Source organism: Mastigoproctus giganteus, chromosome 1, assembly GCF_048544385.1.
Source record: "Mastigoproctus giganteus isolate SK-2022 chromosome 1, ASM4854438v1, whole genome shotgun sequence".
NCBI classification, from domain to species: domain Eukaryota; kingdom Metazoa; phylum Arthropoda; class Arachnida; order Uropygi; family Thelyphonidae; genus Mastigoproctus; species Mastigoproctus giganteus.
In genome coordinates, this window is record NC_143575.1 from 247,290,198 (window position 1) to 247,317,504 (window position 27,307).

Consider the following 27,307-nt stretch of genomic DNA (forward strand, 5'->3'; position numbering starts at 1 on the left):
GCAATATGGCGTTGGTTGCTAATGCTCCTAAAAAGAGAAGAAAAAAAAAAAAAAACCCCTAATAACCAAATATCACATGACAATTAAAAAAAAGTTCTTTTACACTACTACGAAACTTATCAGAATAAAATGGGATGTAATAAACAGTATTGGCATGACCTTATTAATCTTAGTGTCAAAAACAATTACGTAGTTATGGGAGACAGCATTTAAGTGCAGAGTAGGGGAGTGGCTATGGGGGCTAGTAGTTCTTGCTCCATAGCCAACCTTTACCTGCATTATTTCGAAAACAATATCAAAGAAGAAATTATATTCTACAGATACATTGATGATGTCTTGGTTATCAATTTCGACAATTTTGATATTATAGCCCAAGAAATGTATCCCGCAGATTTAACCATAGAATGCACCAACCCAGATAGCAAACTAAAAGCTTGCTATCTCAACAGCCAAATCACTATCACCAATGACAATGTTTACACTCAACATTATGATAAGAGAGACCATTTTAGCTTCCCAGCTATAAAGCTTACCAACTGGAAGAGCAATTTGGCTAAACATATCAGACAAACAGGTTAATACACATATGCAATAATCAAAGCGGTCATACTTGTGAACCTCAACCCACACCACCCCAACGCCAATCCCAATACACTTATTGAAAATACACTGAACCAGTTTAGAACTATAACACCAATAAATGGACTGTAGCCCATCTTTGCCTGGTTGTCTAAAAACCAATGTCCTTCATCAAACTAAGATAAAGATTATTGCCCAGAGAAATGACTTCCCAATTTTGAATCCTGGGTTTATTGCACTCAGAAGAGGCTCGTCATCTGACCGCACTGTAACCCAGCTGACCAAAAATCCTCCCCCCAAAAAAACAGACAATCTAATAATTGATAATTTATCAACTTGTATCAAACTCCCAATAACGGAATAATTGTGCCTAAGGTATTATTTTAAACACATAATAACATTCATATCCCTTCATTTAATTACACACACACAGTATAAAACCTAGAGACAGAGGATGAAAATTCATATTGAAGGAGGCTGTAAATATGTATATAGCTATCCCCTAGGACATAAATGGGTTGTTACACCTTAGAAAAGCTATACCGGCCTTTGTCCAGTGGATAGCATTTCCTATATATTTACAATAACACACTTTTTCATTAACATACTTCTTGTATTTAATCATACTAACACTTATTGTACTTGTATAAACATCATTTCATTTATATAGGTTCCTTCCACCATCAAAGCAAACCTCCCCCCACTAACTCAAATAAAAACCCTCTCGAGGTTATCAGAACATTTGCGTTGACATAGGACATATTGCCTACAGCAATTTCACCATCACGCCATAGCCAATGAAAAGCGCGGCTGCGTAGTATCATTTAATCAGCACACATAAAACAACCAGAAGGCAGGAATTGAGGAATTGATTCCTTTTCAATCTGACCACCACAGTACAAGAAGGAAGTAAGAACCTATTCTCAATTAATCTGATACATACCTGTTGGGCTTTGTGTCGCCTATCCCAGTTTGCTGATTCTGACACTGTTTTTACAAAATTTAAATTTAACACATTATCTTTTCTCATTTATTAGCACTTCCCATTTAATTTCTGTTAATTTCTATACAATCACCTAAAAATTAAAATCAGGCAAAATTCCAAGTATATGATATCGAAATTATTTTTTGCATAGAGTTCCTTTGTAGCCACATCATAGTATCCAATCAAATTGGTCAGACAAGACCTCCCCTTAAAAAACCCATGCTGTGTCTGAACTATTACTTCAGTCTTCTCTAGGTGATCCTGCAATGCTTCTTTAACCTGTAAGCCTATTATTTTCTAATAGGCTTACAGGTGAAGAGGTGCAAATTTATCCCCTCTGTGAATTGGGGATAAATTTGCACCTCTTCACTCCATGGGGACTTCTCCAAGTCTAAGGACACTCTCATAATTATGGCTGAGTGTTTGCTTTCTACCTTTACTGCCTCCTTTAATATAACTGGAAATGTCGCATCCACCCCAAGAGCCTTTCTTATATTTAACTTCAACAATTTCTCCTCCACTTTGCTCTCAGTTATTACAAAATGATTTAACTCCCTGTTAGAGTTTGATAACATCTGGCCCTCTCCTCCTCCCTGAATAACTCCTCATGTGTGAATATAGATGCAAAATACTCTTTCAGTTTGTCAGCTATCTGAGTAGGATCACCAACTGTCAGCCATCAATATCAAGTGGGCCAATCTGATTGACCTCTTTCCTTCTAGAATTTACATAAGTAAAGAAGTCTTTGTTTTTCTTTGCATCCTTTGCCAAGGATTTCTCATAGTCTGCCTTAGCCTGCCTAACCTCCTTTGTGATTTGACTACAGACTCACTTATATCTGCCATATGCTTCTGTGTCACCTGTTAATTTATATGTATCCCATGCATTTTTCTTCTCTTCCACGAGCCTCTTTAGTTCATCTGACATCCATTTAGGTCTAAATCTTGAACAGTATTTCTTATTTCGTATGAAAAGCCTTGTAGCTTCCAAGATTAATTCCTTGAAGACTTCCTATTTAGAATTCTCTGTTTTTAACATCCTCAGTTGATCCCACTGTATAGAATTTAAAAACTGTCTGAGACCACTGTAGTCACCTTTACGTAAGAAAAAACCCTGCCCTCTACCCTTAATAGTACTTACATCTTTAAGTAAATCCCACATCAGGACACTGTGATGACTGTCACCTAGTGGTTCCTTTATCTGCAAATTGTTAATGTATGAATAATCATTGCTGAATAATCAGATCAAGCGTATTACTCCCTCTAGTTGACCCTCGAACATGTTGCTGTAGGAAACAAACCTACAGTAATTCACAAAAGTCTTCCTAGCTTGCGAGTGACCAACCCACAAGTTCCAGTCAGTGTCTGGAAAGTTAAAATCCCCCATTACCAGACGTTCTGATTTACTGGCCCACTCTTATTTCTCTGCACAATTGTTCATTGTACTCATCAGTCATTAAAATAAATAAATTTTTTGTTTATACTCTGCGATGACCAAATGGTCAGAGGAGTCACAAGATAGACAGAATACAAGAAACAGTACCGTATTTAGCAGTCATGGGCTTGAACACCGGTCACTCAAGCCATGTGTACTTATGCACCCGCCGCCTGACCACTCAGCTACAGCAGCCTTCAATGTAATCATTAGGCCTATAACACACTCCTAAAGGATGACCTCTGGTCTCATTTGTTGAAGACTGGGTTAAATCTCATCAGAGACCAGAAGAATTAGCTAGTTAGACGATATCAAGCAAAGATAGGAGGATTTTCCTGTGAATTATATTGCATTTTTTTAGTAAAAGTGTGCAAATCGACTTTTGAATGTGTTTACTTCTATAGGCATCATGTATGATAAACTGTATGAACATTACCAAAATTTGCACAATTACTATATTGATTGAGCTGTGTCAAGAAAATTGCTTTTTTTTTTACTTTGTTCTTTTACAGTTATTCTTTCTAAATGAATACATCTTTACTGAACTGAACTGCATTTTTATAATTGCTTTATTTCCTGTCTGCATTTTTGAGTAAAAAATATCCAATTTGAATATTTTGTATATTTAACCCTTTGCAGTCTGAATTCACATCCACTATGATATCACAAAATTACCCTTCCAATCAGTCACAGCTACCACCATGCCTGTCAGTGTTTTCAATTATGGAATTTGTTTTCCTGCTGTGCTGGTACAGTTATTATTACTACCATCTATTTATATTTCATATAAACAATATGAAAATATTTAGCTTTCTGGGAAATTGAGGGGAGGGGATGAAGAAAGTAAAACTACCTAATAAGAATTTCTGACTGTTCCATATTGTGTGACTGGGTTTCATTTTCATTTTGGTGTTATCGTCATCATGGGACTAAATGAAAAAACTGATATAAGGAAATATTGGTCTGAAGAATGGACAGACAAAATTCAGTTTTCCAAGAATGTATTTGGCTGGAAGCGATTTCTGCAGATACCTTGGATCTTGCATCTCTGCCTTACCTCCAAAAGGACAAACAAAAGGAATTCAAAGTAGGTTGCTCTAAAGTAAAAAAATATTGTCAATTATCTGGATGGAAACTTTTGTGAGCATTTTCTTCTATGAAGAAGTAGGAAATTGTTCTTTTAAAATATTTTTCCATGTTTTATATATTTACTCATGTAAATCCAAAAATAAATAGCTTTTGAACATCACATTTCAACTACTATTTGTCTGCTTATGACTCACTTTTTTTTCCCTTATAAATACCTTAAAAAATCACCCTGCACCTTAGAAGCCGAGTTAACCTATAGTAGTTAACTATCCGTTAACTACTATATGTTAATACACTTTTCAGTAATTACTAGGCTGTTATTGGAGTAACAAGTGAATTCCAGTTATACATTTAAGCGCTAATCAGTAGCAGGCTTATCAAGAAGGCAAAATTATAGTATTGGATTTAAACTAAAAGTAGTACAATATGCCAAAAACACAGGAATAGCAGCAGAACGAAAGTTTGGATCACCACCACCTACTGAGATGATATGTCAGTGGAGGAAGCAGGAAGTTTTATTACAAGAAGCTGATAAAACAAAGCACAACCTTCATAAAATTCCACCTAAATACCAAATTTGGAAGAAAACTTATGTAGTTGGATAATGGAACTTAGAGATGTGGTATTACAGTGAGTACTAAAATGATAATAGTAGAAGCATGGAAATGAGCAGCTGATATTGGGATACAAGAGTTTAAAGGAACTGAATCTTGGTGTTATTGCTTCATGAAAAGAAACAAGTTAAATTTATGCAGTTTATGCAGTTTATGCACAAGAACTAGAATAGCCCAGAGAATGAATTCCTGCTGAGTATGAACAGAAAATATTAGATTTTCATAATTTGCCCTTAATGCTAGAAAATGAAGCAGCTACAAACATAGCCAATCGGGAATATGGATGAAATTCCATTGACTTTTATGTGCCATCCAATAAAACCATAAATCTGAGAGGGAAAAAATCTATAACTATTAAAATCACTAGACATGAAAAGACACACTACACTGAATTTTTAACTTGTTCTGATGGGACCAAACTTCTGCATGTTAATTTTTAAAAGAAAAACTTTACTGAAAGATGAACTGCCAAATGGAATTCACATACTTGTATAACCAAAGGTTTGGAATGATGAAAAATGTATCAAGAATTGGTTTTCAGAAGTTTGGTCCAAGCATTCTGGTGGACTGCTGTGTAAAAATGCACTACTAGTATGGGATCAGTTAAGAGCACCATAGGACTGAAAACATCAAACTGGCCAAAATGATGAACACAGAATTGGTGGTAATTCTGGGTGGCTTATATGGATGATAGAGGGGGAAACCGTGATACAATGCCTATGGGAAGGATGAAACGTTCATCAATAGCATAAGTGTGTTATTGATGAACTGAAGTCATGACGTGATGTTAAGACTGAAATTATGGTCAAGTCCTTTAAAAAATGTGGTATAAGTAATGCAGTAGATGGCACTGAAGATCATTTATTGTGACTGCACTGGCTGCTACGTTGGGGAAACTGGTAGGAGACTCAGTAGTCATGTCTCTGAACACGAGAAAGCTATCCGTTTAGTGGACGTGGAGCACTCCGCCATTGCTGAGCACTTCTGGTCAACCCAGCATGACATTGATCCATGCCGTGATGTCATGATTATTGATCAGTCCCACCATTACTGTCACCACGTCTGGTTAGAATTGCTTCTCATCTCATGCTGCAGCGGTTCCTTTAACCGGAACAGAGGATGTTGTATCCATCCCATTACTGAAACGATCATCCTCTTGGCTGACAAACATTGGCATTTACAACATTCCTGGGCAATACAGCTACAACTGCAAGCATTCCCTTCTAACAGCTAATTGTTACCTGCACCTGTAGCAATCAGTTCGCCATACATGACTTCCATGGCATGTACAACGTTCTGTATATTGATGATCGCAACTGATGAAGCATGCCCTCACGTCCAAAAGCTATGTATTACTTTCCCATATTTTTACCTGTGTTTTTATTCATAGTAAACATTAAACTTATTTTTTACCTGCAACCTGTTATTTCCTTTCTTTCCATTTTGCTCTGTGGCAAAATACTTTATTGAATATGAATCCAGAGCACATAGACCTTTTTGCTTATAATGATGATCAGGTCAGTAATGAATCTGAAGTTGAATAATACTAAAATAATAAGAGTAATAATCCTATACCTTTCTTTATTGGCTTTTGGGTTTTATTTTTATTGAATTTTAAATTTCCATTGTATTAACAATAAATTTCTTTCAAAAGTATTTTTTCTTAAATTTACACTTCCAAAATTAGGGTGCATATTTCTTCCATGCCGCAGTGTCTTGTAAGCTGACAAATACAGTAAATTTGTCAGCTTACAAGGTAGTCTTTGTTTTTTTTTTTTTTTTTGTTTTTTTTGTTAGAGCTTGGACTGCAAAGGGTTAATATTTCATTTAGATTTTATAAACTTTACTTTGTTAAATAAATTGCCTGTAAAAAAGTAGTTTACTTTTTTTAAGTGCATTCAGTATGAATCTTTTTAGAATTCAAAAGTTATGGAAGCAATAACTTTATGTTCGGAAGCACTTCAAGTAAATGGCGAAGATGTGGGAACTCTTTGTGAAAGAGCAGAAGCATATATTGCTAATGAACAATATGAGGAAGGTGAGCTGTTTAATAGTTATTATTTTGAAGGGCACACCCCTGAGAAGGGAAATTGTTGCCTTATAGCATATGATTTTCATTATAATTTTTCACGTTTTTATGAATAGTGTCTATTTTCTTGTTCTCTAATTGCAGTAATTTTATTGCCAGTAAATTGGGTGAGGGAAAACTTCAGGTTACTTTCAGTAATTATGTAAAGTTCCTATTTTATTTTAATAGAAAATTGTTCATAAAAATATCTCTTAATTATAGAAGGTGCAAGTCAAAAGTTTCCAGACTGGCTACGTGGAACATTAACCATGTATTTTATATAGTAGTGCACCATTGATAGGTGGAACAGGACCAGGGTATTTCTGCCATGGGCAAAAGTTGATGACATAGAGCAGATATCATCTTTTAAGAGCACAAAAGGTGATATTGTTGTACAGGTTGGCACCAATGATATTAAGAGTAGGAGAACGGCAGAATTACTTAACACGTAGAGGTCAACGTTGAAAAAAAGCCGCAAGTTAGGGTTGAATTTGAAGGAGTCTGCAATTCTGCCTAGACACAATAGGAGAGAGAGTATATGATGAGAGCCTTGTCAATCAGTTTAGCCCTGGAGAGATTGTGCAAAGCTCATGGGGTAGAATTTTTCTCAGCCTGGTGTGTGCCTGATAACAAGCGTGCACACACACACACACACATGCGTGCGCGCACACACACGCGTGCAGACGCACACTCAGCCTGGTGTGTGCTTGTTATCAGGAGAGACTGCTTCTACAGCTTAAATAGAAAGGGTGCAAGAATATTTGCTGATGCTATTGAGGCAGTGTTGGGTGGGTCAGAAAACTGTTAGCTTTGGGGGATACTCAGACTAATAGATTAACAGTAGCTGCTTGCAGAGGTGAAAGTGATTCTTGCACTGTTTCTAATGGAATGAGCAGCAGCCTGGAAAACAAGTTGCCGGAAATTTCAGAGACTGCTGGAGGTCATTGTGGCACAAGTAAATATGTGGGCTGTGTTAGAGTATCTAAGAATAGGAACAGGTGCATGTATACTTGCATTTACACAAATACTAGGAGTGTTGAAAATAAATTTGATGAATTTGAGGTGTTGGTCAAAATATCAAAGGCAGATATCGTTGGGATATCAGAGATGTGGTGTCACACAGATATAGGGAATGCAGAATTGGAATTAGGGGAGTACAGTGTGTGCAGGAAGGATAGGAAATGTGGGTGGGGTTATGCTATTAGTTAAGAAAAACAAAATCTAAGGCAATGCATCCAGTTGGCATGGGTGGACAGTGCAGTGTTGAGTCAGTCTGGTGTTACATAAGCACTTGAAAAGCAAAATCGAGAGTAGGGGTGTGCTATAAGCCTAATGACTTTGATGAGTATAATGAACAGCTGTAAAGAGAAATAGAGTAGACCAGTAAATCAGACTGTCTTACAATGGGAGGTATTGACTGGAACTTGTGGGTTGGTCATTTGCACACTAGTAAGGCTTTTGTGGATTTATTGGATGATTGTTTTCTACAGCGACATGTTCAGGAGGCAAACAGAGGGAGTATTACTCTTCATCTGATTATCAGTAGTGATTCTTCATGCATTAAAAATCTGCCAATAAAGGAACAACCAAGTGACAGAGATCACAATGTGCTGATGTGGTATTTACTGAAAGAAGTAACTTTAATCAGGGGTAAAGGGAAGGGTTTTGCTTTCGTAAAGGTGACTACTGAGATCTGAGGCAATTTTTAAAGTTTAATAGTGTTTTAAAGTTCTATACAGTGGGACCAGCTGATGATGTTGCCAACAGCAAATTCTAAATGGGAAGCATTCCAAGAATTAATCTTAGAAGCTACTAGGCTTTTCATACCAACTAAGAAATATTGTTCAAGCTTTAGGCCTAAATGGATCTCAGATGAACTAATGAGACATGGGCAGAGACGAAATATGCATAGGATACATATAAATTAACATGTGACACAGAAGCCTATGGAAGATATAAGCTGATCTGTAATCGTGTCACAAAGGAGGTTAGGCAGGCAAAGGTGGATTACGAGAAATCTTTGGCAAAGGATGCAAAGAAAAACAGCAAAGAGTTCTTTACTTATGTAAACTCTAGAAGGAAGGGGATGAATCAGATTGGTCCACTTGATATCGATGATTCAACTGTTGATCCTGCTCAGGTCGCTAACAAATTAAACTATGTATTAAACTATGTATTATAGTTTATGTACTATGTATTATGTATTAAACTATGGTAGTGAGTTAAATGATTTTTTTAATAAGTGAGAGCAAAGTGGAAGAGAAATTATTGAAGATAAACATAAAAAAGACAACTGGGGTGGATGGGATCTATCCAGTTATATTAATTGTTGTTGTTGTTATTTGGTTTTTAGGAGCATTAGCAACTAAGGCCATATTGCTCCGGGGATGTGCGGTGGTCATTCCCTGACCTTTCCGCATCCTCCGTATTTGGTGGTGACGGGCTCGAACCCCGGTCTAATCAAGAAGCGTGTGCTACACACTGGTGCTCCTTCCCACCTGGCTACGGAGGCGCCATCAGTTATATTAAAGGAGGCAGCAAACCCTTAGCCATAATTATGAGAGTTTGCTTGGACTTAGGGGAGGTACCCATGGAATGGAGATGTGTAAATGTGACCCCAATTTACAAAGTAGATCAAAGGGTGACACAAATAATTACAGACATGTTATTTTAACTTTTGTTCCAGGGAAATTAATGGAGGCACTGGCTAAAGAAGCATTGCAGGATCATATAGACAATTTCCAAATTAATTTGATCTAGATCAATTTGATTTGATACTATGATATAGTCACAAAGGAACCGGATGCAAAGAATAATTTTGATATCATGTATTTGGATCTTAGAAAGGCTTTTGATACTGTTGCACATGGAAGACTGCTACAAAAATTGGAGCAGTGTGGCATTGAAGGCAAATTGCTTCTGTGGATAAAGGGATGGTTTAGTGGGAGAAGACAGAGTGGTAATCAATGGACACTGCTCTTCATAGACTAATGTTATTAGTGGAGTCCCCCAGGGTTCAGTGTTGGGTCCATTGTTTTGTGTATTTATTAATGATATTGATGATGGTATATCAGGCTTAATGTCCAAGTTTGCAGACAATATGAACATCAGCAGGGTTGTTAATGACATTAATGACGGTACGCTGCTGCAACAGTATCTAGAAAAGTTGAGCAGATTGGTTGAGAGGTGAAAACTGAAGTTTAACATTGACAAATGTAAAGTAGTGCATAAGGGAAGCAGTAACTCCAGAGTAATGTATCAATTGTGTGGTAATACACTGACAGTGGTAGAGAATGAAAAGGACCTGGGGATAATGGTGCAGGCAGATATGAAGTTTTCTGAGCAATGCAGATGTTCTGCAAGAGTAGCTTATGGTATCTTGTCAGTGATATACAGGAATTGTTCTAGCGGCAATAAGGAATTGATGGAATGAGTACAGAGAAGGGCAACAAGATCAGTAAATGGAACAAAGGGTTGCTCTTACGAAGAAAGGCTTAAGTTTTGCAAATTACAGTGTCTGGAAACTAGGCCCCTGCAAGGTGATCTGATTGAGGTGTATAAAGCCTTGAATGGTTTGAGCAAGCTCAATGGTGATGGGATTCATCCTCTTGCTCAGAATAATTGCCTGAGAGGGCATAAATTAAAATTGAGGCAAAACAGTTTGTGTGGAAGTTTGCCTTTAGCCAGTAGGTGGTTGATTGCTGAAACAAACTTCCATCTGTTATAGAAGTTGATAGCTTAAATAGATTCAAGGCAGAACTAAACAAACATTTGGAGCAAATGGTTGTTTTTTTTTTTTTTTTTGCCCAATGCTATATAAGCTTGTTTTCTTACATCATGTGCCTTTATTAATGCTAATGAGAATGAACAGAGGTCTTACATTGTTGCAATGCAGTGTCCACCTACGTGCATGCAGTTTTGGTCATTTTTGACAAATGTCATTCTGCAAAGTGTGCCGTACGGTTCTGTAGCAAGATGTTTTTGCTACTGATTTGATTTGTAGTATGAGCCATATGATGTAGTACGTGTTGATAAACCATTCCTTGAATGCCAAAAAAAAAGAGATGGCCATACAGAAGCCAGAACCTTTACTTTTTTTAGTGTTGGAGATGACATTGCCTTCCAGAGCTTTGTTGCTTACTCTCTAGGTCAAAATTAAGCCACATTCCGCATGCTATTATTACCTAATGCAGAACCTCACCATCTTCAGTAGTCATCCTTTGCAACTTCTGAAAAACCTCCATGCAAACCTGCTGTTGTTCAGATATGAGTAGTCTTGGAAACCAGTGTGCACAAACATATGTCATATGCAAATGATTGGGGAGGATACCATGCATGCTTCCTGCCGATATCCTCAACATCTCTGCCAGTTGCCTTACCGTTATATGATTATCTTCTCTCACAGTTACAGAACCAGTGTTTATAGTTTCTGTGGTGACAGCAGTGGTTGGAGCTCCAGGACTTCCAATTTTTGTGATTGAATCCCATTCATCGTTAAATATTCTAAATCACCTGCGAGCTGTGCTATATGAAAGAGTAGGTTCACCATAAGCCTCTTTTAACATCTTATATGCTTCAGCTGATGTTTTCTTGAGACAGAAACAAAATTTAAGAGCAGCATACTGTTCCTTGCATGTGACGTCCATTATTATGTAGGCAAAACTGAATGGGCATAAACTAGACCAATCAATTCAACTGCGCAGTTGCTATGTGATGCAGCTTTGTTTGGTCTTAAATTCTGCAGCTCAGCTAGAAATAGCACACAGTATGATTGATTATGAAAAATTATCATTTTTTATTGAACACTCCTCATATTTAAATAAACAGATTGTAGATGACTTTCCTCACTCTGTGCCATACCACTACTGGATTCAACCATTTCATGAGAGAATTTGCAAAAGGTCGTGTTTTAAAAATTATTAAAATGAAAACTTCATACATATATTCTCTTAAATAGTAAATTGTTCTTATTTTGACTTGATTGCTCAGCTAAGTGAGATTGTCAAATAAAATCAGAATTTTTTTTTTTTTTTTTTTTAATTATTAAAAAATTTGTTTATTATTATTTTTGATTTAGTAATATCCTTTATAACTAATTATTTATCAAATGACTCAATTTCATTAACTTCTGGATCTGAATTCCAGAGAATTTTTTTACCTTTTTTTTTAAATTCAAATGTGACAGTGTGTAATTTGGGTATAAAAAAAAAGGAAAAAACATTTCTCGGATTTTCAGACCTGTTTTTGTGCTGTCATTTATTAAAACTATCTGCTCTTGGTTGTACTTACAAAAGATAAAACAGAAATATCACTATTTTCTTGTTAATTGGCACATTTGAAATTACCTTGAAAAATGTAATATGCATATATTCCTGAAAGGGTTACTAGAGGTTTGGAGTGTGTGACCAAAACCTTGTTTAGCTTCCAGAGCAGTGTTCCAGCTTCTCTACATCTCCTCTATCATGCTGTGAGTCATGTCTTCAGCTTATGGTAGGAACTAGTGGAACAACAACATCATCATTCTGAAGATCATTTTCAAATGGTTTTTCACAGACTGGTTTCTGGATCAGCTATTGAATAGTCTCACTGCTTCTATCCTGCCAGCTGTGAATGGAGGAGTGGTGTAGTAGTGTGTCTGTAGGTTTGGGGAGGGGAAGCATGGCCAAGGTTCCATCTCCTTAGCAAAAACACTTGGCTTAGTGTTTTTGCTAAGGAGATGCATTCCTGTTTGTATGATAATTCTAAAAATTTCATTACCCACTCCCAACTTCATTAATATCAGTGCATCACAAATACTTTGACCATTCATGATGGAATAAACTGATCTGCAGTAAGAACTGACCTCCCCAAAACTTATTCATTTCACAAATGTAGGAAATTCTTCTATTTTCCTGTTTATTTCTTCTATGTTTGAAGCATGTCCTGTATTTCTTATACCTTTCAAATTTTGATCCTGATCTCCTAAATTAATGCAATATAATCAGTGGTGTGCTGGAGCTGGCTTGTGCGGCTTCAAGCCAGTTGTTAAACCCATAATGGCTATAAACTGTAGAGCAGCACACACTTCAATTCACCAAATCACGAATTGATTGCATTTCTGTTTGCATTTCTGGCCATCGGGCAATTAGTGCTGCTGCTAAGCATGAATTAAGTGCATCATCCATGAATTAAGAGAGCTAAACCGATTTCCATTTTATAACTTGGTGGTGCTTGTAAAACTTATCTGACCACCTGTCCCACATACCGAGAACAGATCAAGGGGTATTCCCAAATTCTCTTTGGTGCTGCTGTAAACACCCTATTAGAGAATTAGAAGAGAGTGATTTTCTTTTAATTAATCTTTCTTTTAAATAATCATCTTTTGTTTTGCAGGAGTGTGTCATCCACACTTTCCATAAATTTCCCTATCTGTTTCCATGGTCACAGTACCTGAATACCCGAATGACTCCAGCATTTTAGACAGTTTCAAAAAAAAAAAGAAAAAATTCAAATTTAAGAACTAGTGAAAATATCGACGATGAGAGAAAGAAAATGAGGACAACAAAGGTATCAAACCTTCTTAACATGAAATGTTAGCCCATTTTGAAACTTCGAGGCCTGCAGTGTGAAGAAAATGTTCCTGAAAATACAAAATATGTTAAAACAAATGTGGATTTTTTTTTTTTTTTAACGATCAACATACACTAAAATCCAGTAACAAAAAGATAACCAAATATTTTTCAAAATAATTCTTAATATTGTTGCATCATGTTCGTATGAAAAAAGTCATATCTTAATGTGTTATGTATTAATAAATTGTTTTGAAATGTTAGAAAATTTATTTCTAACAATTTCTAACCAGTGCCCCCTGGCAGAAAAACCACACCTGTGTCCAGGAGAGGTAAATCACGTGATCAATCACATCACATTATCATTCGCACAATGGACCATGGGGACGGTGGCACTACCTACTTGCGGCAGCCACAATTAAAATCAGTTCAAATCACCAGTACCCCTACTTTCTATTAGAGAGCCAATTGTTAAAAATTTACCAGCACACCCCTGAATATGATATTAATTTAGGTAAACCCGGTAAAGTATCTGCCTGTTAGGTTACATATTTTCATTTAGCCCATATGTATTATATTCTATATTTCCTATTAGATAGTGTGAATCAGAGCTGTAATACTCAATACGTTCTATGTTGATATTAATATTTATAAAATAATAAGAGGAGTTTACCTCAATATAGTACATAGAACACTTCCGTATGATACTCTCCAGAAATTAAAACGAAAAAATCGAAAACTTACATTAGAGTAAAAAATAAATAATTAAAAATCAATTTAACGCAATTAAAAATTAAAAAGAATCTAATGAAAATATTCAAAACGATTTTCCTGAAGCTGATAATGCTTTTCGACCGTATGTCGTGATCACAGGAATGAAAATTACCAAATAGAGTTGAACCTGAAACTTAAATACTGTAGTGATTATTTGTCTTCGCGCATGCGCGTAAAGGTCCATGCATCGGAGCTCAAATATGGCTGCCGAACATTAACAGAATTCTCGTGTAATTTAATTTCTACGGTTTCTGCAATTAATAGTCGCGTATAATTACGTTGAACATTAAGTATTTTGGCCTCGTTAAATAAAAAAGTATGTTTTTTGTTAATGACATGAAAGCAGTGAGATATGTTAATGACATATCTCACTGCTGAATGAGAAGCACGAACTGAGGCTTCATGTTGGTTTACACGAATATTCAGAGAAAATCGCATTGTAAGATATCTTACAAGTTAATTTAAATGACGATAGCTGGGTTGTCTTTCGCAAACTAAGAGATTAATTAGGGAAAAAAAACATTAGATATAGTGATATTGAAAGATGAAAAATGTTACAAATTTAATAAAATAAAGATAGTGGGTTTTTTTGCAAGGTGAGATTAAATCAGGAGAAAATTTAATGAAGGGATGGGGTAAGCGTGAGAATAACTAATAGCAGATGGATAAACTGGCAGCTCCCAATATACACGAAAACAAACAGGGACAGCAGGAATAGGTAGCGGGGGTCATTTGTGAATAGGCGGGAAAGGGGTTGCTCTGGAGCAAACAATAGGACGGGAGACCGGATTAGTCGAAGCGTTTCCTTTGATCGGTTACACCGTGAGACTAAACAGGAAGTAGGTGCACTTCCAATGTTCGGTTTCAAATTAAGACTGGCGTCTGGCTGTCTGTGATGGAAAGTTTCGTATTCTTTAGAAGGCAAGGTGCGAGATGGAATTGAGTGTTTGTGTGGAGGTGGCTGGTGGACATCAAAGGGGCATACGGCCTGGGAAGAAAGTAAAGATATTCAAAAAGGAGGTTGGATCGCTCGGAAAATGCATGGGAAAATGATATTAGCGAATGAAACGGAACGTAGGTTTAAATAGAAAGGGGAACTTTGGTTGAAGTTCCGAACGGAGGCGGGCCAGTAAAAAGGGGCAGTATGGAGTTCAGGGGAACAAAAAGAGAGAGCGCAGGAAAGAGTCCTCTCGCAAAAAACAAGAAAGAAGTGACAAGAGTAAGAGAGAGTGTGGCTAAAAGGGGTGGTTGCAGAGACGCAGAGTGAAAAGAGTAAGTCGGGCAATGCAGCAATGTAGGAAGTGCAGAAAGGCCCTAGACAGAAAGGGGAAAATAGTTAAGAGTACAAGTAACTGGAAGGTCAAGGATGATAAGAAAATGGGGTTATGAAAGACAGTTAAGTGTGCCAGGAAAGGTAACGATCTCTTGGAGCAAGATGCATCAGAATGATCTTTAGTAAAGGAGTTGCACATTCAAACAGGAGAAAGGACGCCAGACCCGTGCAGCCTAGAGTTCTGGAAATTTATCTGAAGAAGATTCAGGAGAAAGCAGTTGAAGGAGAGCCATAGAAGATAGCCTAAGATGGAAGCCTGAAACCTCCCTGGAAAGGAAAGAAAAAGATAGAAGTAGGTGAGCAATATATTAAGTACACTAAGTTAGCAAAAAGGACTGTTAGTGAAATAGTATAGTAATTAATGAAAAGGGGGTAGCACTATAAAGTAAAGTGAAAGAAATTATCTCTGAGGTAGATATACTAACAGAGTTTATTGTGTTAAAAAGGGTTAGTGTATAATGCAAGGGAAACTAAGGAATGAGTAATAGATGAAATTGATATAACATAATGTGTTAGAAGGGTAGTAAAGCTTATAAAGAAGGATTCTGAATATGTTTTAAGGTTATAGATAATTAAGTTATATATGAGCAACTCTGAATATAGTGTTTTTATTAATTAAAATTTGTTGGTTTATCTGAATGACTAGTAACAAGTAGAGACTTTAGGAAAGTAAAGATTGGTCTACAAATATATTGTAACAGAGTGGTGAGACCACAGAGCATAATGATGAAAGTAGTATATTTGATTGTTAATATAAGAAATGGAATTGTATCCAGGAGTAATAAAAAGAGTATAGTGAATGCATAAGTGTTAGGAGTTAATTAGAGCAAGAAGAATGAATCAGGTGTTTTCATGTAATGGTAAACTCAGATTATCTAGTGAATGGAAACTGTAATTAGAATGATTATGCAAGGTATCTCTGAGTCGACTTTGTATATTATGAATGTATGTTTTCTTTTATTCAGTTGTATATAATTTTGTATATGTGCATGTAATAAATTTCATGTTTTGTTTTCTCTTGAGTCCTGTTAGTTAAGAGCTTGCTCTCCTGCAATTAGGTGAGAGAGACCTGGTCTCTGATTAAGGGGAAGCAATGGAAATTACCCTCAAGAGCTTGAGAATCTTCTGTGATAATTGCAGAGCATAGCAGTCAGGTGGCAAAGAGTGGGTCTTGTAGGTGTGAGGGCACATCAGAAAACCTGAGTTAAATGTATAATAAGACAAAAGGAGATAATAATAAATAAATAAATAAATAAAAAAAGGGTAAAATAAGAAAAATCTGCCCCCCACAGCGTCGAACCTTGGTAAGACAAGTTGCAATCACTGCAAGAAATGTTGTATACCACATCATTAATTTGTGTTGCAAACACGGAAAGAACCGAGCAATTGTTCAGTATAATGTGTAATTTCCGTATCAGCCTGGCCACAATTTTAAATTCGGTATCTTTAAAGAATCTATTAAGCTGTTTGTGCCACTGTTCAACATATGGGACAGAAATAAAGTATTTTTTGATATTACTATTGTTGGTTGGTGTAGTAAAGTTTCAGGTTCAACTCTATTCGGTAATTTTCATTCCTATGATTACAACATATGGTCAAAAAGCGTTGTCAGCTTCAGGAAGGAAAATCGTTTTGAATATTTTCATTAGATTCTTTTTAATTTTTAATTGCATTAAATTGATTTTTAATTGTGTTAAATTGATTTGAATTGTGTTAAATTGGTTTTTAATTATTTATTTTTTACTCTAATGTAAGTTTTTGATTTTTCGTTTTAATTTCTGGAGAGTATCATACGGAAGTGTTCTACGTACTATATTGAGGTAAACTCCTTATTATTTTACAAATATATTTCCTATGTAAGTTATTTGTAAATAAGACAAATAGTATTGCATTACATTTACTACATTTGTTACATTAATGATTTCATATCATTTTGTGCTTGAACTTCAATTTAATTTTGTTTGTATTTTTTTTTTGTGATCTTTTAAAATTATATGTGATTTTAGATATAATGCCTTCCATATAAATGATTTATAAATTTAAAAAATATTAAACGTATATATTTAATTTTTATTCCGGGGTGCACCACCAAAAAAGTTTGGAGACCACTGCTGTATACAGTTCTCAAGGTGTGGCTTGACCATTGCCTTATACAAGGGGATAATCACTTCCTTATCCCTGCTGCTAGAAAAATTCCTGTATATCATTGACAAGACACCATGAGTTACTCTTGCAGACCATCTGTACCACTCAGAAAAGTTCATATCTGACTGCATAATTACCTCCATTTCCTTTTCATTCTCTACCACCCTGAGTGTAGTACACACAGTTGATACATTACTCTGAGGTTACTGCTATCCATATGCAGTACTTTGAGTTTGTCAATGTTAAACTTCAGTTGCCACCTCTCAGACCATTTGCTCAATGTTTCTAAATCCTCTTGAAGTAGTGTACTGTCATTAGTGTCATTAACAACCCTGCCAACCGTCGTATCATCTGCAAACTTAGACATTAAGCCTGATATAACAACAATGGACCCAATACCGAACCATGGAGATGCCACTAATAACATTAGTCCACGAAAAGCAGTGTCCATTGATTACCACTCTGTCTTCTCCCACTCAACCATCTCTTTATCCATAGCAGCAATTTGCCTCCAGTGCCACACTGCTCCAATTTGTACAGCAGTCTTCCATGTGCAACAGTATCAAAAGCCTTCCTAAGATCCAAGTATATGATATCAAAATTATTCTTTGCATCCAGTTCCTTTGTGACCACATCGTGCTATCCAATCAAATTGGTCAGACAAGACTTCCCCTTAACAAACCCATGCTGTGTCTGAACTATAACTGAAGTCTTGTCTACATGATCCTGCAGTGCTTCTTTAACCAGTGCCTCCATTAATATCCCCGAACAGAAGTTAAACAGATCTGTAATTACTTGTGTCACTCTTTAATTCTCCTTTGTGAATTGGGGTCACATTTGAACATCTCCAGCCCATGGGTACTTCCCCTGAATCCAAGGAAGCTCTCATAATTATGGCTAAAGGTTTGCTTACTTCCTTTGCTGCCGTCTTTAATACAACTGGATGGATTCCATCCACCCTAGTGCCTTTCTTATGTTTATCTTCAACAGTTTCCCCCTCCACTTTACTCTCAGTTATTACAAAATTATTTAGCTCACTGCTAGAGTTTAATACACCTCTGGCATTCCCCTCCCTCTCCCTGAATAACTCCATGTGTAAATTAGATGAAAAATACTTGTTCAGTTTGCTAGCTACCTGAGCAGGATCATCAACAGTAGAACCATCAATATCAAGTGGACCAATCTGATTAATCCCCTTCTACAGTTTACATAAGTAAGAACTCTTTGCTGTTCTTCTTTGCATCCTTTGCTGATACAGGGAATAGCAGATATAGGGAAAAGTAACAAATCACTGCAGAAATTAGATATTTAAATGATTAGTTATAGGATAAAAATGCTCAAAAAGTACAATTCATATTTTTACATGAAAAGATTTTTTAAAAATCTCTTGTATTCCTTATTCTCTGACTATTAGTATGCATCAAGATCAAGGTTTTCATTATTCTTTATATATCTTTCTATATTTTGTCCTGTATTTTCCTATATCTTTGGATACTACATCCTATTTTTCTACGATAGTTTGTCCTATTTTTATTCACAACTGGTGGAAGCACTCTAATGTGTGGTCTCAATTTTGCTCTTTAATGTCTGTTTCAATTGACATCTGATAAGCCCTACTTACTTTGCTGTGCCATGCCATTTTAGTAACTCAAATCAAACTGGTTTGATTGGCAATCTCACCCAAGACCAGATTCAAAAATGGCTAGAGGGATCAGAAAATGAGTGGAGAAGAGAGTGGAGATCATTTTAGAGAAGAAAGTGATGATTGGATTCCTAATGAAAGAGGTGAGAAATCTAGTAATATTGAAAATAATACTTCTGATCCTTATACATCAATTGGTGTTGTAGATGGTATAGCTGTAATCATAAACATAAAAACTATATGTGTCTATCAGTGGGCAGCAAACATACTTCAAAATCTGAATGCATATGGAAAATTATAAAATTTGGTGTCCTTCAGCTGGATATGCACTACAAAGGAACATAATTCACAATAACCCTGGGCCATCTCCTTATGCAAGATGAAGTGTGTGTGTGTGTGTGTGTGTGTGTGTGTGTGTGTGTGTGTGTGTGTGTGTGTGTGTGTGTGTGTGTGTGTGTGTGTGGATTCTGTGTTTCCTTTATATGCATTTACTTTATTTGTAGCTACTTCAATGACAAAACATACAGAACTGCACCGAAATCAAAGCACAAAGACAGTTGAAGAATAATAATAGTCTATGTCCATTTAAGAACTTGATTACACATAATTATCAGGCCAAAGCAAATAAAAATGTCATAATCTCGAGTTGAGTACACTTCATACAAGTGTTGCAATAAGTAATGGCACAAAGAAGCCTGACACAGTATTATATTATAATACTGTGTCAGGGTTTTTTAATAATACTGTGTCTCCTGACACAGTATTATATTATAATACTGTGTCAGGCTTCTTTGTGCCATTACTTATTGCAACACTTGTATGAAGGCTTCTTTGTGCCATTACTTATTGCAACACTTGTATGAAGCCTGACACAGTATTATAATATAATACTGTGTCAGGCTTCTTCTTTGTGCCATTACTTAGTACGGGGTTGATGTTTTAGACCAATTGTCTAAAAAAATATTCAAAAAAGCAGGTTTACATGGATGGTTGGTTTACTTCTTTTATAATATTAGACATTGCAGTGATCAGTGCTTGGATTATTTATAAAGAAGCGATAGGGAAATTTATAAAGAGTAGACATTTTATATTGAACTTAGCTGAAGAACTCAGAAACGAATATATAGATTCACAGAAAGTTGCAGCTCAAACCAGTAACAATAGCAGCAATGTCAAACCCTTCAAAAGGCATCAATGCTAAATTAGGCAATGCAAGACAAACAAAACTACAGAAATATGCACTGTGCATAAAAAGTATGTATGCGGAAAGTGTACAGGAACTGTTGAAAAACGTCATTTGTTTAAATTGTGCAAATTAATTTTTAAACTTCAGTTTATTTCCTAGACAAAGCATTGTTTTCAATTTTTTGCTTAGAAATACTACTTTTATGTGTATTACCATAAGCACAATAAGTACCATAATTATGCTTATGTTGCCAGTTATTTTATATCACATTATAATAAACTTACTGTTACCAGTTATTTTATATCACATTATAATAAACTTACTGTTGCCAGTTCCTTTATATCATAGATCGTATGTATAGCTTAGCTTAATTTTCAGCACTCACCTCTGAAAATTAGTGAGTGCTGAAAATTAAGCTAAGCTATACATACGATCTAGTTATTACATTACAGCACATAAGGACTCCTTAAAAATCAAGAGTCAATTTATATCATATTATAATAGCATTAGCATTAGTAGAGGCATTTGATGCAAGAAAGCAAGCTTATGCAGCATCAGCCAAAAAAAAAAACCCACTTCCACTTCACCCCTCTGTTCGTTCAAAATACCTGTCCAGCTGAGCCTTAAACTTATTTAGGCTATCAACCTCCACCACAAGGGATGGCAGTCTGTTCCACCAACCAACCACCCGCTGGCTAAAGGCAAATTTCCGCACGTCTATCCTACATCTGTCTTTCCTCAATTTGAATTTATGCCCTCTCAGGTGATTTTTCTGAGCTAGAGGAAGAATCCCATCAGCATTGAGCATGCTTAAACCATTCAAGGCTTTATACACCTCTATCAGATCACCTCGCTGGTGCCTAGTCTCCAGACACTGTAATTTGCAAAACTTAAGCCTTTCTTCGTAAGAGCACCCCTTTGTTCCATTCACTAATCTTGTTGCCCTTCTCTGTACTCGTTCCAGCAGCTCTACATCCTTCTTGAAATGAGGCCTCCAGACCTGTATACAGTACTCTAGGTGTGGCCTGACCATTGCCTTATACAATGGAATAATCACCTCCTTATCCCTGCTGGAAAAATTCCTGTATATCATTGACAATACTCCATGAGCTACTCTTGCAGCCCGTCTGCACTGCTCAGAGAACTTCATATCTGCCTGCACAATCACCCCCAAGTCCCTTTCATTCTCTACCACTGTCAGTGTAGTACCACAGAGTTGATACGTTGCTCTGGGGTTGCTTTTTCCCATGTGTAGTACTTTACATTTGTCAATGTTAAACTTCATTTGCCACCTCTCAGCCCATCTGCTCAACCTTTCCAGATCCTGTTGCAGCAGCATAGTGTCAGTAGTGTCCTTGACAACCCTGCCAACCTTTGTATCATCTGCAAACTTGGACATTAAGCTTGATATACCATCATCAATATAATTTATAAATACAGAAAACAATAATGGACCCAACACTGAGCCCTGAGGGACTCCACTAATAACATTAGTCCACGATGAGCAGTGTCCATTGATTACACTGCTCCAATTTGTGTCACACTGCTCCAATTTGTGCAGCAGTCTTCCATGTGCAACAGTATCAAAAGCCTTTCTAAGATCCAAGTATATAATATCAAAGTTATTCCCTGCATCCAGTTCTTTTGTGACTGCATCATAGTATCCAATCAAGTTGGTTAGGCAAGACTTCCCCTTAACAAAACCATGCTGTGTCTGAGCTATAACTGAAGTCTTGTCTAAATGATCCTGCAGTGCTTCTTTAACCAGTGCCTCCATTAATTTTCCTGGAACAGAAGTTAAGCTCACAGGTCTATAATTACTTGTGTCAGCCTTTGATCCTCCTTTGTGAATTGGGGTCACATTTGCACATTTCCAGTCTATGGGTACCTCCCCTGAGTCCAAGGAAGCTCTCATAATTATGGCTAAGGGTTTGCTTACTTCCTTTGCTGCCTCCTTTAATATAACTGGATAGATCCCATCCACCCCGGGTGCCTTTCTTGTGTTTATCTTCAACAGTTTCTCCTCCACTTTACTCCCAGTTATTTCAAGATTCTGTAGCTTACTGCTAGAGTTGAATACACCTCTGGCATTCCCCTTGCTGAATAACTCCTCATGTGTGAATGTCGATGCAAAATATTCATTTAGTTTGTTAGCTACCTGAGCAGGATCATCAACAGTTGACCCATCAATATCAAGTGGACCAATCTGATTCATCCCCTTCCTTCTAGAGTTTACATAAGTAAAGAACTCTTTGCTGTTTTTCTTTGCATCCCTTGCCAAGGATTTCTCGTAATCTGCCTTCGCCTGCCTAACCTCCTTTGTAACTTGGTTGCATATCAACTTGTATCTATCATAGGCTTCTGTGTCATGTGTTAATTTGTAAGTATCCCATGCATTTTTCTTCTCTGCCATATGCCTCATTAGTTCATCTGACATCCATTTTGGCCTAAACCTTGAACAATATTTCTTAGTTGGTATGTAAAGCCTAGTAGCTTCCAAGATAAGTTCTTTGAATGCTTCCCATTTTGAATTTGCTGTTGGTAACATCATCAGTTGGTACCACTGTATAGAATTTAAATACTGTCTCAGTTCATCGTAGTCGCCTTTACGGAAGCAATAACCCTTCCCTTTACCCCTAATGGTAGTTACCTATTTCAGTAAATCCCACTTCAGCACACTGTGATCACTGCCACCTAGTGGTTCATTTATCTGCAGATTCTTAATGCATGAAGAATCACTGCTGATAATCAAATCAAGAGTATTACTCCCTCTAGTTGCCTCCCGAACATGCTGATGTAGAAAACAATCATCCAATAAATCCACAAAAGCCCTGCTAGTGTGTGAGTAACCAGCCCCCAAATTCCAGTCAATATCTGGGAAATTAAAATCTCCCATTATAAGACACTCTGATTTACTGGCCCACTCTATTTCCCTGTACAGTTCCTTATTATACTCATCAGAGTCATTAGGCCTATAATACACTCCTACTCTCAATTTTGATCTCCCAATGCTTATGTCACACCAAACTGACTCAACACTGCACTGTCCAGCGATGTCGACTGGCTTCACTTCCTTGGTTTTTATGTGTTTCTTAACTGATAGCATAACCCCTCCCCCCTTCCTATCCTGTCTATCCTTTCTGTAGATGTTGTACTCCCCAAATTCCAGTTCTGCATCCCCCAATATAAAAGTCTATTTTATGCATAGCAGTCAAAATGACTGACAATGGCAGTTTCAGGTATTTTTGCTAGACAGCAGTTCTAGTGTTAACAGAAAATGAATATGCCACCTTTGTCTTTAACTTGTTAAAAATAAAAATTCACGCGATGTTGATTAGACTTGTGTCATAGAGACAGTTACTTACTTTGCAAATCTTTTTATTCAAAAAGGAAACTTTCTCAAGAAACTATGAACTTTGTTAATGCAAAGGAGAAATTGAACTATTTTAGAAATGATTTCTGTGTTCTCTTTTGTTACTTTCTTAGATGTAGTTTGCTCCTTTTTTTCTAAAGAAAAAATACTTTGTTTTGATGAAGTATTCGTTCCTTATTAAAAGTAGTTTTAATTTTTAAAACTGTGTGTATATTCTAATTGGTAGATATGTCATTACCTCACTAAAGAAAAAGATATTCACTCATTTACTGACCTTTACAGAGTCAAGTTATGTTAGCTGGTTACATATGGCAATATAATAGAATATATAAAATAGTGAGGATAACTTTAAAGGCTGATTTCAGTATAAGTGTTGTTCGTTTAAAACCCCTTAATGAAATAAATGTTTGCATTCTTAGGGAGCAACATATCTGTTTAAAGCATGGTAAGTTGCAGCTATAATATATATAAAGTAAATACTCATTAAGAATTGATATTTGATGAATTTACAAGGCTTAAAAACTATCATTCACTTTCACTTCAATGAACCCTTTCTGATAATTCATTTCTATAAATGAAAGTAATAAAATTATGAAACAGAATATAGCCGGTGCAAGATTTTGCAAGGTAAGATATTTTGTTATCAAGACTTTCATAAGCAGCAATTCTTTCATGTGGCATTGGAAAAAGTGAAATGAATTTAGGCTCACCAGTGGCCAACTTAGCAAGTTTGGAATTTAATTACCTTTATTGCTAAGAACTCATGCACACTTTGTTGGTAAGCCATGTTACATCACTTTGGTGGCAACAAACATGTAGTAGAGTGGTTCTCTTCAAGATGCCTGGTCAGTATGCAAAGGAAAAGATCAAATCCTCCAGCACCTTATTAAATCTGACAACACAATGAAACAAATGGCCCTCAGTCCCCAGCAGGTTTCACTCTCCCTCCTACAGCAGCGAGAAGATCAGAGTGTGGAAGTAGAGGGTGCAGAGAATCTCTTGGTAGGACCAGGCTGCCATGCACAGAAACTGAACTTCTTACAATGTAAGATCACTCATTGGTGAAGACAGAATATTAGAGCTGGAAAAGGAATTAGAAAATGTGAATTGGAATATCATTGGCTTTGCCGAAACAAGAAGAAGAAGAAGAAATGAATCAAGTTTATCAAGTGGAAATCTGTACACCAATGGAAACAGTGAAAAGAGTGAAGGTAGAGTTGGCTTTCTGGTCTATAAAGATATTAAAAAACAACATTTTAGAATTCAAAAGTACATCACTAAGGATGTGAAGACTACTACTCAGGATTTCTAAGAGATACAAACTAAAGGTTATAACGATATATGCACCAACATCGAGACATCATGATGAAGAGGTTGAAGAAATGTACACCAAAATTGAGACTGCTGGATGAGCAGAAAACTCACTACATCATTATTATGAGGGACTTCAATGCTAGGGTTGGAAAGAGACAAAACAGCACAGAAATGGAAATTTTGGAATTGGTGAAAGGAACGAAATAGGTGAAAAACTTGTGGAATTTGCAGAATCTCAAGGAATGTCAGTAATGAACACTTTTTTTCAAGAAAAGGTGAACAGAAAGCAGTCCTGGAACAGCCCAAATGGATTAACGACTAATGCAATTGACTTCATCCTGACTAACAGAAGATATATTGTGAACGATGTTACTGTGCTGAAAGGTAAATGTTGGAAGTGATCACAGAATGATAAGATGCACACTTGATATAGATGTAAGAAAAGAAAGAAAAACTGACTTGAGTAAATAATGCGAATGTCTTTGAGATAACAGAAGAGGAGAAAAAGCAGTATGTACTGGAACTGTCCCACATCTACAAGTTGTTCACAAGGTTCATTACTAACAGACTTCATGTCATTACATCATGACTCCATACTTGATGAGAACCAACCGAAAGAGCAAGCTAGCTTTAGGACAGGATTCTCAACAATGGATCACTTTCACTTAATATCACAGCTATTGGAGAAAGCAAATGAAATAAAATGCCATTATGCCTAGCATTTGTGGATTATGAAAAGGCATTTGACTCCATACAGCATAAGACAATGTTTTGGGCACTGGAAAAACAAGGCATAGATATTCCATACATTATGATTTTGAAGAAAATATATGATAACGGTACCTCCTTTATTAGAGTAGACAAAGACAGCAAATTTAAAATTGAGAAAGGAGTTTGATGAGGAGACACTATCTCTGAAGTTGTTTACTGCTGCCCTTGAAGCTTTCAGAAGAATGATCTGGTCACAGAAAGGAGTCAATGTGAATGGATAGTACCTAAACCATTTATGATTTGCAAATGACATAGTTGGTCATAAGCCATGATCCCAAAGGATTAGAGGAAAATCTTAATCAGTTATTCACAATTAGTAAAGATTTCAAACTAAAGATGAATATGGTTAAAACAAAAGTAATGATGAACAAGTATGCCACAAAAAGGAATACAATCATTGAAAGAGCAGAAATTGAAATGGTGGATTTTATATACTTATCTTGGACAGTCATTAGCTGTAATAATGATAAATGGCTGGAAGTCAAGAAGAATAAATTTCAGGTGGATAGCATTCTGGAAATATAGTCACATAATGAGGAGCAATATCCCAATTTGTCTGAAACGTAAAATAATGTACCAGTATATACTTCTCACCATGACTTATGGAAGTGAAACTTGAGCACTCACCATGACTTATGGAAGTGAAATTTGGGCACTCACCAAAAGAATGGAATAGAAGCGAAAACTACTCAGGGAAGAATGGTACAAATTATATTAGGAATTACTTTTGGATAAGAAGAGAAACATATGGATTAGGCAACAAACTCAGGTAAAGAACATTCTTATCAAAACTAAAGAACTGAATGGACTTGGGCAAGACATTCTGTCAGCTCAAAGACATAACAGAATGGTACCCAAAAGGAGCTCGAAGACAACAGCGGAAATGGAAAGATGAAATTCAAGAATTCGTGGTGAGTAAATGGATGGCCATTGCACAAAACAGAAGAAACTGGAAAGTTGCTGGAGAGGCCTTTATCCTGCAGTGAATAAATGGCTGATGATGATTGCTAATAAGTAAAAGGAAATTTTAAAAAACTGCATTCTTTGAAAGAAAATTATTTTTGTGTAATCTGTAAAAAGAACTATGACAGCTATTGTGAGTTTCAATGTAATTCAAAAAATGTAATAATATTCTTGCAGTTAGTTTTATTTGGTTATTTTACATGCAAATAACATTCATATTTAAAATGGTGCACATCTTAACTGTAAGTGTAGAAAAAGTCTAATGAATATTTGGCTCTATTTATTTATTTTTGTAAAGGGTTTAAAGTTTTACTGGATGTAAAAGGCACACTATACCTGAAGTTTTAAATTTTGGCTGTAAAAATATATGTCTTTATTGGGTTTGAAAACCCTGCCTTAATAACTTAATCTTCATCTGCAGTCAAATTGCCTAATGGTTCTTAACACAGATTAAAATGCTATTATAGTAACTGCCATACATGCCAGGTG

At 36.2% G+C, this 27,307-nt stretch overlaps 1 protein-coding gene across 1 annotated transcript in view; it reads left to right on the plus strand.

The window, feature by feature from the left end:
• P58IPK (dnaJ homolog subfamily C member P58IPK) overlaps positions 1-27,307 on the plus strand; it is a 156,130-nt gene that overhangs the window by 104,490 nt on the left and 24,333 nt on the right. Inside the window, exon 8 of the mRNA XM_090385370.1 lies at positions 6,619-6,739. Coding sequence (XP_090241496.1) covers positions 6,619-6,739 — 121 coding nt within the window. The remainder of the gene's footprint in view (positions 1-6,618; positions 6,740-27,307) is intronic.